The sequence below is a fragment of the Suricata suricatta genome, chromosome 7 (assembly GCF_006229205.1).
Source record: "Suricata suricatta isolate VVHF042 chromosome 7, meerkat_22Aug2017_6uvM2_HiC, whole genome shotgun sequence".
Taxonomy (NCBI): domain Eukaryota; kingdom Metazoa; phylum Chordata; class Mammalia; order Carnivora; family Herpestidae; genus Suricata; species Suricata suricatta.
Window position 1 is genome coordinate 3,870,078 of NC_043706.1, and position 12,005 is coordinate 3,882,082.

A 12,005-nucleotide genomic window follows, 5' to 3' on the forward strand; every position below is an offset into this window, starting at 1 on the left:
TTGTTATTGTATAGAAATGCAACTGATTTCCGTGTATTGATTTTATATCCTGCACCTTTACTGATTTCATTTATTCAGTCTAACAGTTTTGGGGTGGGGTCTTTAGGATTCTCAGTCTATGAGTGTGTTCAATCTAGAGACAACTTTACTTTTTCATTTTTGATTTGGAATGAATGAACAAACATCTTTGGCAAGTAGCACAGCCCTCAGGGGGACTGTCCACCATTCCTTTCCCCACACTCATCAAATCCAGTTCTCGTGGGCTCTGAGAAGAGCCTTCTGGCCGCTGGCCACCCCTGCTTCAGCACTCTCTTCCCCTTTGGTTTCCCAACGGAGGCCTAAGGCCATTCATCTTCCTTGGCCATTGCTGTGGACTGAATTTTTGTGTTCCTTCCTCCAAAATTTGTATATTAAAACTTAATCCCTGATGTGTTGGTATTTGGAGGTAGGGCCTTTGGGAGGAGGTTAATTCATAGGGCAGAGTCCCCATGAATGATTAGTGCCCTTATCAAAGTGACCCCAGAGAACTCCCTCACCCCTTCTACCATGTGAGGACACAGCGAAAAGAGAGCTGACTATGAACCACGAAGTGGGCCAGACACCAGATCTGCTGGGGCCTTGATCCTGGATTTCCCATCTTCTAGCACTGTCAGAAATCAATGGCGTTTTTTGTTTGTTTGTTTGTTTGTTTGTTTAAACGCCCCAGTCTATGGTATTTTTATTACAGTGACCCAAACACATTCAGACGGCCATCCACCAACGAGCCCATCAGTACCTACATTACAGTATATGAGGCTCTAACTTTAATAGAAGGCTTTTGAGTGAACTCACTCCTTGAGTGGAATAAACCCACCATCTTCCCACTCCGAGATCTCCACCAGCCACTTCTTTAGATGCTGGGAAAGATCCTTACTAACCTCAGGTGACGCGTGGGCAGGAAGCCTGGGAGACCCTGGTAGGGTCTTAGCCGTACGCTAGGACTAAAAGCTTGTTCAGGGCAAGCAGTTGCCCTCAGTGGACCTGAAGAAATTACACTTAAAGGAGTAAAATCTCCCATCCCCACCCCTCCCCACCTCAGTCATCTTCAGACGGACACTAAGGAAGGTGAGGGCCGTTGGCTAAGGATATGCAGCATTGCTGGAGCATTTTCTCCAGACTTCTGCATTCTACCTTCTGCCCACGTAAGCTTTCAGAGCACTTAAGAGCAAAACCCAGCCCAGGTCAAGTATTCTGATCGTCTCCACGCAATGAATAAAAAGTGATTACTGGCCACTCCTACCTTCATGCAAACTCACCGAGCAGGGCATCTGCGGACTATGGAAGGGAGCTGGACGCCCCTGGGATCTCGTCCCTTCTGTCTCCTCCTCACTGCACCCACCCCAAGTTAGACAAGGGACTCATCTGTCAGACCATCCAGCCGAGCATCTCGAAGGTCACAACACAAACACAGTGATCCACGCATCTTTGTTTCCAGCTACAGGTTTATTTCCAAGACAAAGCTGATTTGTAGAAGTCACAGGACCATCACAGATGCCACTCACCACTGGAAAGCCCACAAGGAAAGTACAGGTGGAGGGACTCATTCTCCCCTGCCCCCGGGGGCCTGAGGGAGGCCAGGCAGGAGCAGATCCAGCAGGGGGTTAGCTGACTCTCTGTGGGGGGACAGGAAAGCCCGGGGAGGGGGCAGATAACAGACACTGCAAAGGGCTCTCAGTGAGGCCGGAGACCACCACACCCTGAGAAAGAAGGCCCTAGGGCCCCCCTTGCCCTGGAATGCCACACCAGTTGTTAGAAAGTTTGCCCGCGTGTCCCCAACAGCAAAGCACAGATTCAGTTTTCCCAGCAGGAGCTCAGAAACACCCTAAGAGCAAAGCACACAGCATTCTGGGGCTTATGGGTTGATTTTCAGCCCAAGACACAACGCGAGCTCGGACTTCTGAATCTTTCCGTCCTTGTTCACATCACAGTGGCGCAAAAGAATCTCCCGGAACTTATCGAGGTCCACTCCACTGATGCTGGGCTGAGGACAGCAAAGGGACATGTCAGGAGAGTAGCCAGCGGTGGCCCCGCCCTGTCTCCCCATCCCCGCCCCGTGCTCCCTAGGCCCAGGGGACAGGGGGCCTCCTGAGGGAGGCTCCATGGAGTGAGGTGGTGGCGGGGGTGGGGGGTGGTCCCACCTCCTGGCCCACCGGGCGTTGTCAGGGGTCCTGCCAGCACCGTTAACCTCCGAGCATGACTGTTGGGTTAAGAGAGCCAGCCCCACATCGCTTCTGTGCAGCTGCAGGAAAGCCTGCCTCTTTAGGCCATGAAAAGACACTTGTCTTGGAGCAGACAACTGTCATCCCAGACTCTGCCTTGGCACTCGGATGAGAGAAGGTACATTTCACTGTCTCCCTGCGGGAGGATTTTGTGCCTCTAATTTTAAAAAGGCTTATAATGAACGAAATACTGACTGAAACATAATGTCACTGAGCTCTGGACGTAGGGTTTATTCCAAGGGGTATTTTAAACTGTGACACACGTCAGACAGGAAAATAATTTCAAACTCAAAAGGTCTGCATGGAGGGCCTGGGTGGCTCAGTTGGTTGAGCATCTGACTGGCTCAGGCCATGATCTCACAGTTTATGAGTTTGAGCCCCGCATCAGGCTCACCTCTGTCAGCACAGAGGCTGCTAGATTCCCTGTTCCCCTTTCCTTCTGCCCCTCCCCTGCTCATGCTCTCTCTCTCAAAAATAAAAAAATTTTTAAGGCCTACAAAAGTGAGCGATGCGTGAACTGAGAGACTCTCCACAAGCCGTTTCATTTAACCCTCCCTCACCACCACCTTGGGAGATAAGTGAAGGGAAGTTTCTTTTGACCTTTTGAGTTACACTTCTTTTTTCTTTCTTTTCCTTTTTTTTTGTTTTTTGTTTATTTATTCTGAGAGAGAGAGAAAGCAATCCCAAGCAGGTTTAGCGTGGAGTTCTATGCTTCTTGGGGCTTGATCTCAAGACTGTGTGATCATGACTTAAGCTGAAATCGAGTCACTTACCCACCTGAGCCACCCAGGCTCCCCTTGAGTTATGCTTCCAACATTTGACAACCCGCTAGGGGTCAGGAGACCCAAACACCACTGTTCAAAAACGTTAAGATCTCGGAAGGCAAATCACCTGAAGTCACCGGAAGCCTCGGTTTTAATTAGTCACCAGTATCACGCACACAGGTTCTGGCTTAAGGGTCTACACACAATAATTCTAATCTTCAGAACAATCCTATGAGATTGTATTTACTATCAACTTAAAAAAAATTTTTTTAATGTTTATTTTTGAGAGAGAGACAGACCGTGAGCAGGGGAGGGGCACAGAGAGAAGGAGACACAGAATCCGAAGCAGGCTCCAGGCTCTGTGCTGTCAGCACAGAGCCCAACATGGGGCTCAAACCCATGAACAGTGAGATCATGACCTGAGCCAACGTCGGACACTTAACAACCAAGTCACCCAGGCGCCCCTACTATTAACTTTTAATTTACAGATGAGAAAACTAAAGCACAGAGAGGTTCATTAACCTTCCCACTGTCACACAGCCAGATACACACTGAGGCAGGCGGGTCTCAGAGCTCCTGTCTTTACCAATACACCCTACCACAGCCTCCGTGTAAAAATGCGTTTTGTGTCTTACCCACATCACCGGAGCGTGTGAGTGGATCTGGAGGGTTTGGTTGAATAGTGCTTCTCCGTCCCCCTTGAGTCCTGGGCCGAGGGGACCCCTTGGGGCTGGACGTGAGGCTGCCGGGGAGGAGTGCGGAGTACAGCCACGGTTGCTAGTGTGACCTCTGCAAACGCAGTCGTCCTGTCTCCGCATAGGCCCTCCCTTTCCCGCATGCGCGGTCTGCCCTGAAACCGCGAAAGTAAGGCCCGAACCCCGTGGTTACCAGCCCGTGCCCAGTCTCCACGCTGCAGCCAGCATCCCGGGCAGTACCCCCTCCGACAGCGGAAGTCCCCTAGAGGGAGGCGGTCACAGAATCACAAGGGACTGCTGGGACGGGATGGGGCGCTCAGGAAGCACAACACAGTGTCCCAAGACCCAACGCGACTGTTTGCAATTACACTGCCTTCCCCTTGCCCCCCCCCGTTATCTTTTCTTAAAAGTTGTCTGTCACCCAGGGGATGGCAGCGTGTTAAGTCACTAATATCCCAGCGAGAAAACAATACATATATTGCTGCCTGCTTTCTTCCTTGATGGGCAACCCGGGCTCAAGACGAAGTCCTTGGCTTTCTGGGTGGAGTGGGAAGGGAAGGTGGGGCTGGAGAAGGGACACAAGAAGGGATAGAGAAGTGCACATGCTCTTTCTAAAATGGGACTGAAAGGCGCCCGAGTGGCTCAGTCAGTTAAATATCCGACTTCACTCGGGCGATGATCTCGTGGTGGTTTGTGAGTTCGAGCCCCCGTCAGGCTCTGTGCTGACAGCTCAGAGCCTGGAGTTGCTTCTGAGTCTGTGTCTCCCTCTCTCTCTGCCCCTCCCCTGCTCATGCTCTGTCTCTGTCTCTGTCTCTCTCTCAAAAATAAACATTAAAAAATGAATAAATAAATAAAATGTGACAGTGGGTGCCAGCAGTTTTAAAGCGGCCAATCCCTCGGCTCCACGCCTGAGATAAAGCCTAAAACCGAGACAGATGTACCTATGAAAATACTAAGTTTTACTCTGAGTCACATGAAGAGTAAATAGTCAGGGCACCTGCGGGGGCTCAGTCAGTTGAGCCTCTGACTTCAGCTCAGGTCATGATCTTGCAGTTCCTGAGTTCAAGCCCCGCATCGGGCTCTGTGCTGACAGCTCAGAGCCTGGAGCCTGTTTCGGATTCTGTGTCTCCCTCTCTCTCTGACCCTCCCCTGCTTGCGTTGTCTCTGTCTGTCTCTCAAAAATCAATTAAAAAAAAAACACTTAAAAAAAATTTTTTAAAGTAAATAGTCTAAATTACTAGGAAATGAGGAGCCCCATGTTGGATGTAGACATTACTTAAAAAAATATTTTTTTAATATTTTAAAAAATCATAAGTTACGAGTGAAGGAAGAATGTGCCAGTAAGTTCTAACTAACCACAGGTAAAATCTTCTACAGACAGGAAAGCAATGACTGTGACTGAGAAATGTTTGTCAGTGGAGCTCAACCATGCAGAGCACACCCAGAAGTGAAGTCCGTTACTAGGAAGGCTACTCCAATGTAGGGGTCACACCTCTGTCTTTTCTCTACTTTCAGATTGCAGATTTCTCTATGTATCATTTTTATGATTTAAAAATTCACGTAAAGAAACGAGAACGTGGGTGCTAAGGGCTAGTAGCTCTTTGGAGCGGCGTATATTACACTCAATCCGTTGGGTTAAGTATTGTCCGTTCTTGCTAACCATCCTGTCAACAACAGAAAAGCAGAAGCGGTGTCTAGCAGGATAAAGAATGAACTTTTAGGAGCCCACGGGCAGGACCTCTCCTCCCCTCCAGGCAGACCTCCTGGTCACCACTGGCATCCCCGTATGTTTGGCTTCTAACACGACCGTTCACGCTTCTACTCCTGAGTATGTGCTGAGCCTGTTGAAGGTCTTGCCTTCTGCTTTCTAGTTGAAGCCATAGATTCTCCTGCTGATTTCCGTGCTGTGCTGAGGGACCTACAGACTCTTCAGAAATCCTGTGAGAAATGATTTCGTCATAGCCCCCAGGACCCTGCTGACTCATCCTACTGATGGAGGACAGCCTTGGGCGCCATTTTCCAGAGATCACGGAAAGGGGTGTCCTGGTAACCAGATAGTCTTGTTAATACAAATTCAATACATGTATCATCCATGGTTGAAAGAAAACAAGAATGAAAGACTGTAAAATAAGCTCACTTCAGGGTCATTATTGCGAACATGAGCGATCCTGACCGGGACTCTACGCTCAGACACGGAGCCATGGCACGCTCTGATAGCTGCATTTAAAACAGATTCCAGATCATATTTGCTTACTTGTCCGGTCCTTCCTGAGAAATTTCAGATTTATCCAAAGATTCTCCCTTGACAACATCCTTCAAATTATATGGTGAATAGTTTTTAAGCAACGCAGAAGACTGGGACCATGTATGCACCTCAGTAATCTGGCTTTGGAGGAGAGCGCTAACAATTAACTACTTTGTACCCCCATTTTAGCTCGACAAATCAGCCCTTGTCAACTACTTTTGTACTGTTGACCATGGTGTCACTCAGTCCTTGAAAACCCGCTCTCTTAAATTGGCTGGTACTTATATTAAGAGGAACCATTTTGTTGGGTCAGAAATAGAGGGGCGAGGACAAGAGTGATGGGGATCCTCTGGTTTCCCACGGACGTGAATCGGATCTGTCAATGAGTGAGGCAAAGCCATGTTTTGGGATGGTCTAGGATTTTCCCCTTCTCTTTGATTTTCTCTAGGAAAATGTCTTCTCTATCTGTGGCTGGGTGAGGTTTTACTTCTATGTCTCCCAGTAACCTTTGGAAGCCATTGCCAAACTCTGTGACAACTGCAAGGGTCTGTAGGCATGTGAAGCCCATGACTGTGCCCTTAGGTGGTCAGGGGCCTTGGCTCCACTGCGCAGAGGAGGCCACGCAGCTGAGAGGCAGGCTCAGCACCTCGCGTATCTGTCAAAAGCAAAGTAAAACCGCAGTTTGGCTAAGCCTACTGCCGTGTGACTTTAGTGTCCCGTAGAGAATTGCTCAGTTTCTATTACAGGAATCATTCTGGCATTAAAGACGTAATAAGCACAGTGGGATTTTTCTTTAGCAATCAATGTAAAAGGCACTAGCACACCAATTCCCACGCACCGTTCGGCTATGCAGATGCCCGTGGAATCTCCCAGGGGGGTCGGCACGTGGAGGGATTGGGGAAGAGGCGAGGGGCAGCGGGATGGGAATAGCAAGATGTAGGAGGCTAACAACACACCTCTGCCATCCTGACTAGAGGTTAGGAAAAACTCTCCTCTGTGCCTGCTCACGCACAGATTGTGGACTTCCTGGAGATTCATGCAAAAATTGATACATTTATAGGAAATCTTTTGCTGCAAAACTCCATAGGTGTCATCGGGGTTTTAGGCAGGTGCGGGGTGCCCAAACCAGTTATCAGCTGCTCCTCTAATTAGTTGCCATCTGAACCAATTGGGACAGAATCACTGGGTCCTGTATTAACCTCAAAAACTCTCTAAGGATATGAAAGCACAAAATTCAGTGGGCACGGGGTCCTGTAGAAAAGGAAGAGTTGCAAAGTATCTGCTAGATCAGGCGGCCAGTCAATACAGGTCACGGGATCTCAGAGATTGCTTGGTTTAAACAGTCTATGCTACATAAAACAGCTTTGTGATGTAGATTATAATCTAAATCCTATCAATCCGAACCAGGACAGTGTCTTGATAGATAAGTAGCCAAAATTTTAGGCTAAGCATTAGAACAGCCCCTCAGGGCAGGGGTGAGGTGGTGTGGGAAGAATCCCAATATGGCATTTATTTCACGAAATTAAATGAAAAGGTTTTAGGTATTCTAATAACCAAGTTCAGGGGAAAAAGCACTATCTGTAATCAAAATAAAGCAGTAATATGCACAGTGGCAGTGTGCTCCCCTGGTAAAATGATGGCTTGTCAATGATGGCAACAAGAAATTTCTAAGAGGGTTTCGCTTAACTGAAACTACAAATGATCTTAAGAGAGAAAGGGAGACTTGTCCGGTCTCATGGAGGCTCCAAGTTTGTTAAATGGACTACGTCCCCCCCCCCGCCAGCTCTGCTCTCTAGCATTAATCTTCAGCCCGACTGACTCTCAAAAATAAACGGTGGAATCACCAGAGCGGTAGCCCCAACCCACGACGGGCCGCACGCCTGCATGATCACCTGCACCAGCTCCATCACGTCTTTGACAAAGCCATCCACCTCCGGCCCCTCCAGAGCTCCGGTTTTACTCTGGGAGAGAAAAGATCCAGTCAGTCCAATGTCATTTTCTTAGGTCAAAAAGCTAAAGAATAAATTAGGTGCATTGTCCAAATCAATATTCTTTTGCGACTGCAAATAGATTCAGGAATGGCAGGTTCCCGTTAGGTTCTTTGTGCAGGACGTGAATGTGCCACAGAAATTAAAAAGAATGAACTGTAGGAGCGCCTGGGGGGCTCTGCCCGCTAAGCGTCCGACACTTGATTTTGGCTCAGGTCATGCTCTCATCATTGTGAGTTTGAGCCCCCCAACAGGTGCTTGGGATTTTCTCTTTCCCTCTCTCTACTCCCCCACTTGCCTCACCCCACTTTCTCTCTCTCTCTCTCAAATAAATGATGAATGTATAAAGAAGATTTAGTTTAGTTATACAGTGGAATACTACTTGGCAATAAAAAAGAATGAAATCCTGCCATTTACAATGACGTGAATAGAGCTAGAATGTATTATGCTGAGTGAAATAAGTTAGTTAGGGAAAGACATATATCATATGTTTTCACTCATATGTAGATTTTGAGAAACTTAACAGAGGACCATGGGGGAGGAGAAGGGGAAAAATAGTTACAAGCAGAGAGGGAGGGAAGCAAACCATAAGAGACTCTTAAATACAGAGAACAAGCTGAGGGTTGATGGGGGAAAGAGGGAAGAATGGGTGACGGGCATGGAGGAGGGCACTTGTTGGGATGAGCCCTGGGTGTTGTATGTAAGCGATGAACCACGGGAATCTACTCACAAAACCAAGAGCACACTTTACAAACTGTTTGCTAGCCAATTTGACAATAAATTATATTTTTAAAAATAATAAATAAATAAATAAACGTTTAAAAATTGATTATAAATAACTACCCCCATGTAAACAAATGGAAGGCAGTAGTTTTGAGTTCCTCGGCTTTTGCAAATGGCATTAACATGATATCTACTGACTTCATTTGCTTCCCAAATATTAGGCTTCAGTGCAGGCTACATTTCCACATCCTATCCATCCTGATAGGCTGACTTTTTTTATTTTGCTTTATAATTTAGTGAGGACTTTATGATTGTTAAAATATACATTTTATTTATTATTTATTTATTTATTTATTTATTTATTTATATTTTTAAACTTAGAGAGAGAGCACACGAGTAGGGGGCGGGGCAGAGGAAGAGACAGCCTCTCCAGCAGGCTCCATGCTCATGGAGCTCAATGTCAGGCTCAGTCCCTTGGCCGCGAGATCATGACCTGAGCCAAAACTGAGAGTCAGAGGCTCAACTGACTGAGCTGCCCAGGCCCCCCTAAAATATATATCTTAAATCAAGAATAACTAGATTAAAATTATTATTTAGTCTGTATATAAAACTCTTTTTTTCCTCATTATATAAAAATGTCTATAAAATACAATACATATTAAAACATTTCCATTTCTTCTCTAAAGTCCCAATTAGGACAACTCGTCCATTCTTTTCAAGTTTTCTTCACCTTGAACCTTTAACATATCATTTACCAAATACAAATATTATACTAGCTACAGGCCAGGCACCCTTCGACGAGCTTCACAGACATGAAATCACTGAATTCTCCTAACAATCCATGGAGTAGGCATTATTAGTATGCTGGCCACCCTAACTTTACAGAAAAGGGAACCGAGGCACAGGGGGTTAAGGAAACTACCCAGGGTCACGTGGCTAGCAAGCCCTGATGCACACCCAGCTGCCTGGCCACGGGGACTGTGACCTTAAACACTTTACTGCACTGTCCTCTAAGTGATGCTCCTTCCTGCTCGGAAGGTGACACACGGATGCCCAGTCTGCTTATTGCAAGATAGCATCTCTTTTGACTTTGCCTAACTTTCTCATGTCTCTTCCTTCTTCTCTTCATTTCTTGTCCTCAAGAAATGCGATCTCTTGGCCGTACTTTGTGCTTTAGAATCATTACTTTTTCCTCTCTGCAGAAGGACCGTGTTATCAGTCCTGCAAGAGAAGTAGCCTTTATGTCAACCAGGCCTCGCTTTGCCTCTATTCCTTCGGGTTAGATATGGTTTTTAACTTGATTGTTTGCTTTTCGTTCTCAAGCATGCTATTCTAGGTGGAGATCAAGAAGGAGAATCCTTCTCCTGATTTGGGTCCGGAGAGGGGAAAAAAAAATGTGATTTTATTCTCTTCTCAACAATAAATACTCCTTTGCCCATTTTAACGTAGTTTCAGTAGTGTGCATAGAGAACTGAGGGAGTGACATAATGCGGATTGCTCTTCATCATGTTCACTCAAGGCTGATGGGCAGGATGGGGGACAGGATGGACAGGACACCCCACATGGGGGCCAGATGAGCTTGCTCCCTAAAAGCGGCCAGCACAACACAAAGACACACACTTACAACATCATAGTGGGCAAAGATTTTCTCAAAGTCCCTCTTTCTTTCTTCAGTGGAGCAAGCCTGTGGGTGGAGAGAGCAGAATGTCAGGCCGGCATCGGGAAGCTTCTGTCGCTCGATTCTTCCAGGGTCATAGACGACTTTTATCCCTTGATTTCCACAGTAAGCCCTTTTGGTCTCTAGATAAATTAAGACACACAGAGGCCTTCCTTTCTTCCCTCCCTCTCAAATTGACGGAGAGACATGAATGACACAAGCCCACCTAGTGAAATGTCACTACTTACATCCATTTTAAATTGGAGAAGGAAGTTTTCCTGAAGAGCCAGGATCCTGAATGGAGAAGAAAAAAAGAAATTAATCCACATCAGGATCTGTCAGCTCTCAGATGCAAGCAAACCCGTAACTCTGGGATGAGGAAAGGGCAAGTGATTTCCAGATTATTCTACAGAATAGGGTAGGGGCTCAAAAAGTAGGAATTTATATATTATAAAAACAAATTTAAAAAATTAATTGGGAGAGACTTTTACAGAGATTAGTAGTCGCCATAGAGAGATTTTTAAAAAGTCATGTTGGTGGAAAATGGCAGAGTGAGGGCTTGTGAAAACTCTCTCCTTCATAACAGCAGTGAGAAAACTGCCCATCCCCCCAAAAAGTCAAAATGACTTTTTCACAGTTCTAGAAACTAAAGTCCAGTAGAAATCTGAGGCGTGTTTGTTTTGGAAATACGACTAAATCTTGGTAAGAACAGTGGGTTTTGCGCATTTTCGCGTCCTTCACCCCTCCAGCCCCTCAGCCCCACTGCCCCCTTGAGCACGCGGAGCCCACAGCCCGGGAGAATGAGGCTTCCAGCAGCGGCTGGCGAGCCGAACAGAGTTGGCGCTCTTTCGAAGTCCAGCGTCCAGAGAATTGCCATGCTGTGACTTCTCGGATGTTCTCTAAAAGACCCCATTTGCAAAATGCACTTATCTGACCCGATTTTGAACGCACTCAGCGGGAAAGCCTTCTGCCTGGGAGCATTTGTCAAAAACAGTAAAAAGCAATTGTTGAAGATCACAGCTGACCGCTGTGGTAGGTAAGCGCTTGGGTCAGCAACAGGGTAACCAAAAAATTAAAAGGAAAAGCTGAAGGAATGAGGTGTCCGTAGGGGCTTTTCCAAGTTCCAACAAATTTCTGGGACTCTCGAAAGCTGCACAACCGCCTGGGGCCACATCCATGCCCACGACTGTCTCTGCCGTAGGAAAGACCGAGAAGGCCCTACGCCCACGCCTGCGGCTTATCGTCAGGCTCTATGCAAGCCGCAAGTTCAGGCCAAGGCAGAGTTGTACACTGCCTGGTTGCGTGTAGACGTGCCCCAGCCCGAACACAGGGACCCTCAAACAACATTGGGAGACCTGTAAGGAATCTCTGCGATCACGAACTAACCAAGCAGAGACCTAAGTGTCCACACATAACAAAGATACAGATTTTACAGGATTAGTTTGGAAAAGTCACTAGACAAAAAAGACAACCATTCACAACACTAAATGTGACCTATAAGAAATACTAAAGGGAGTTCTTCAAGCTGAAATGAAGACACCAGGCAGTCCCTTGAATCCACATGAAGAGAGAAAGACCTCAGCCAGACACAGAAGCCCACGTACTGGATGATTCCATTTATATGAAATGCTCAGAATAAGCAAATCCAGAGACACGAAGTAGATGAGCAGTTACA

General features: G+C 46.8%; 1 protein-coding gene across 1 annotated transcript in view; it reads right to left on the reverse strand.

Annotated features, from left to right (window-relative positions):
• Positions 1 to 1,463: 1,463 nt before the first annotated feature.
• Positions 1,464 to 12,005, reverse strand: part of SCGN (secretagogin, EF-hand calcium binding protein) — a 35,819-nt gene continuing 25,277 nt past the window's right edge. The window contains exons 8-11 of the mRNA XM_029945220.1: positions 10,579 to 10,624; positions 10,298 to 10,357; positions 7,855 to 7,923; positions 1,464 to 2,020 (exon numbers count right to left, since the gene is read on the reverse strand). Of these exons, the coding sequence (XP_029801080.1) occupies positions 1,892 to 2,020; positions 7,855 to 7,923; positions 10,298 to 10,357; positions 10,579 to 10,624 (304 nt within the window). The 3' untranslated portion in view covers positions 1,464 to 1,891. The remainder of the gene's footprint in view (positions 2,021 to 7,854; positions 7,924 to 10,297; positions 10,358 to 10,578; positions 10,625 to 12,005) is intronic.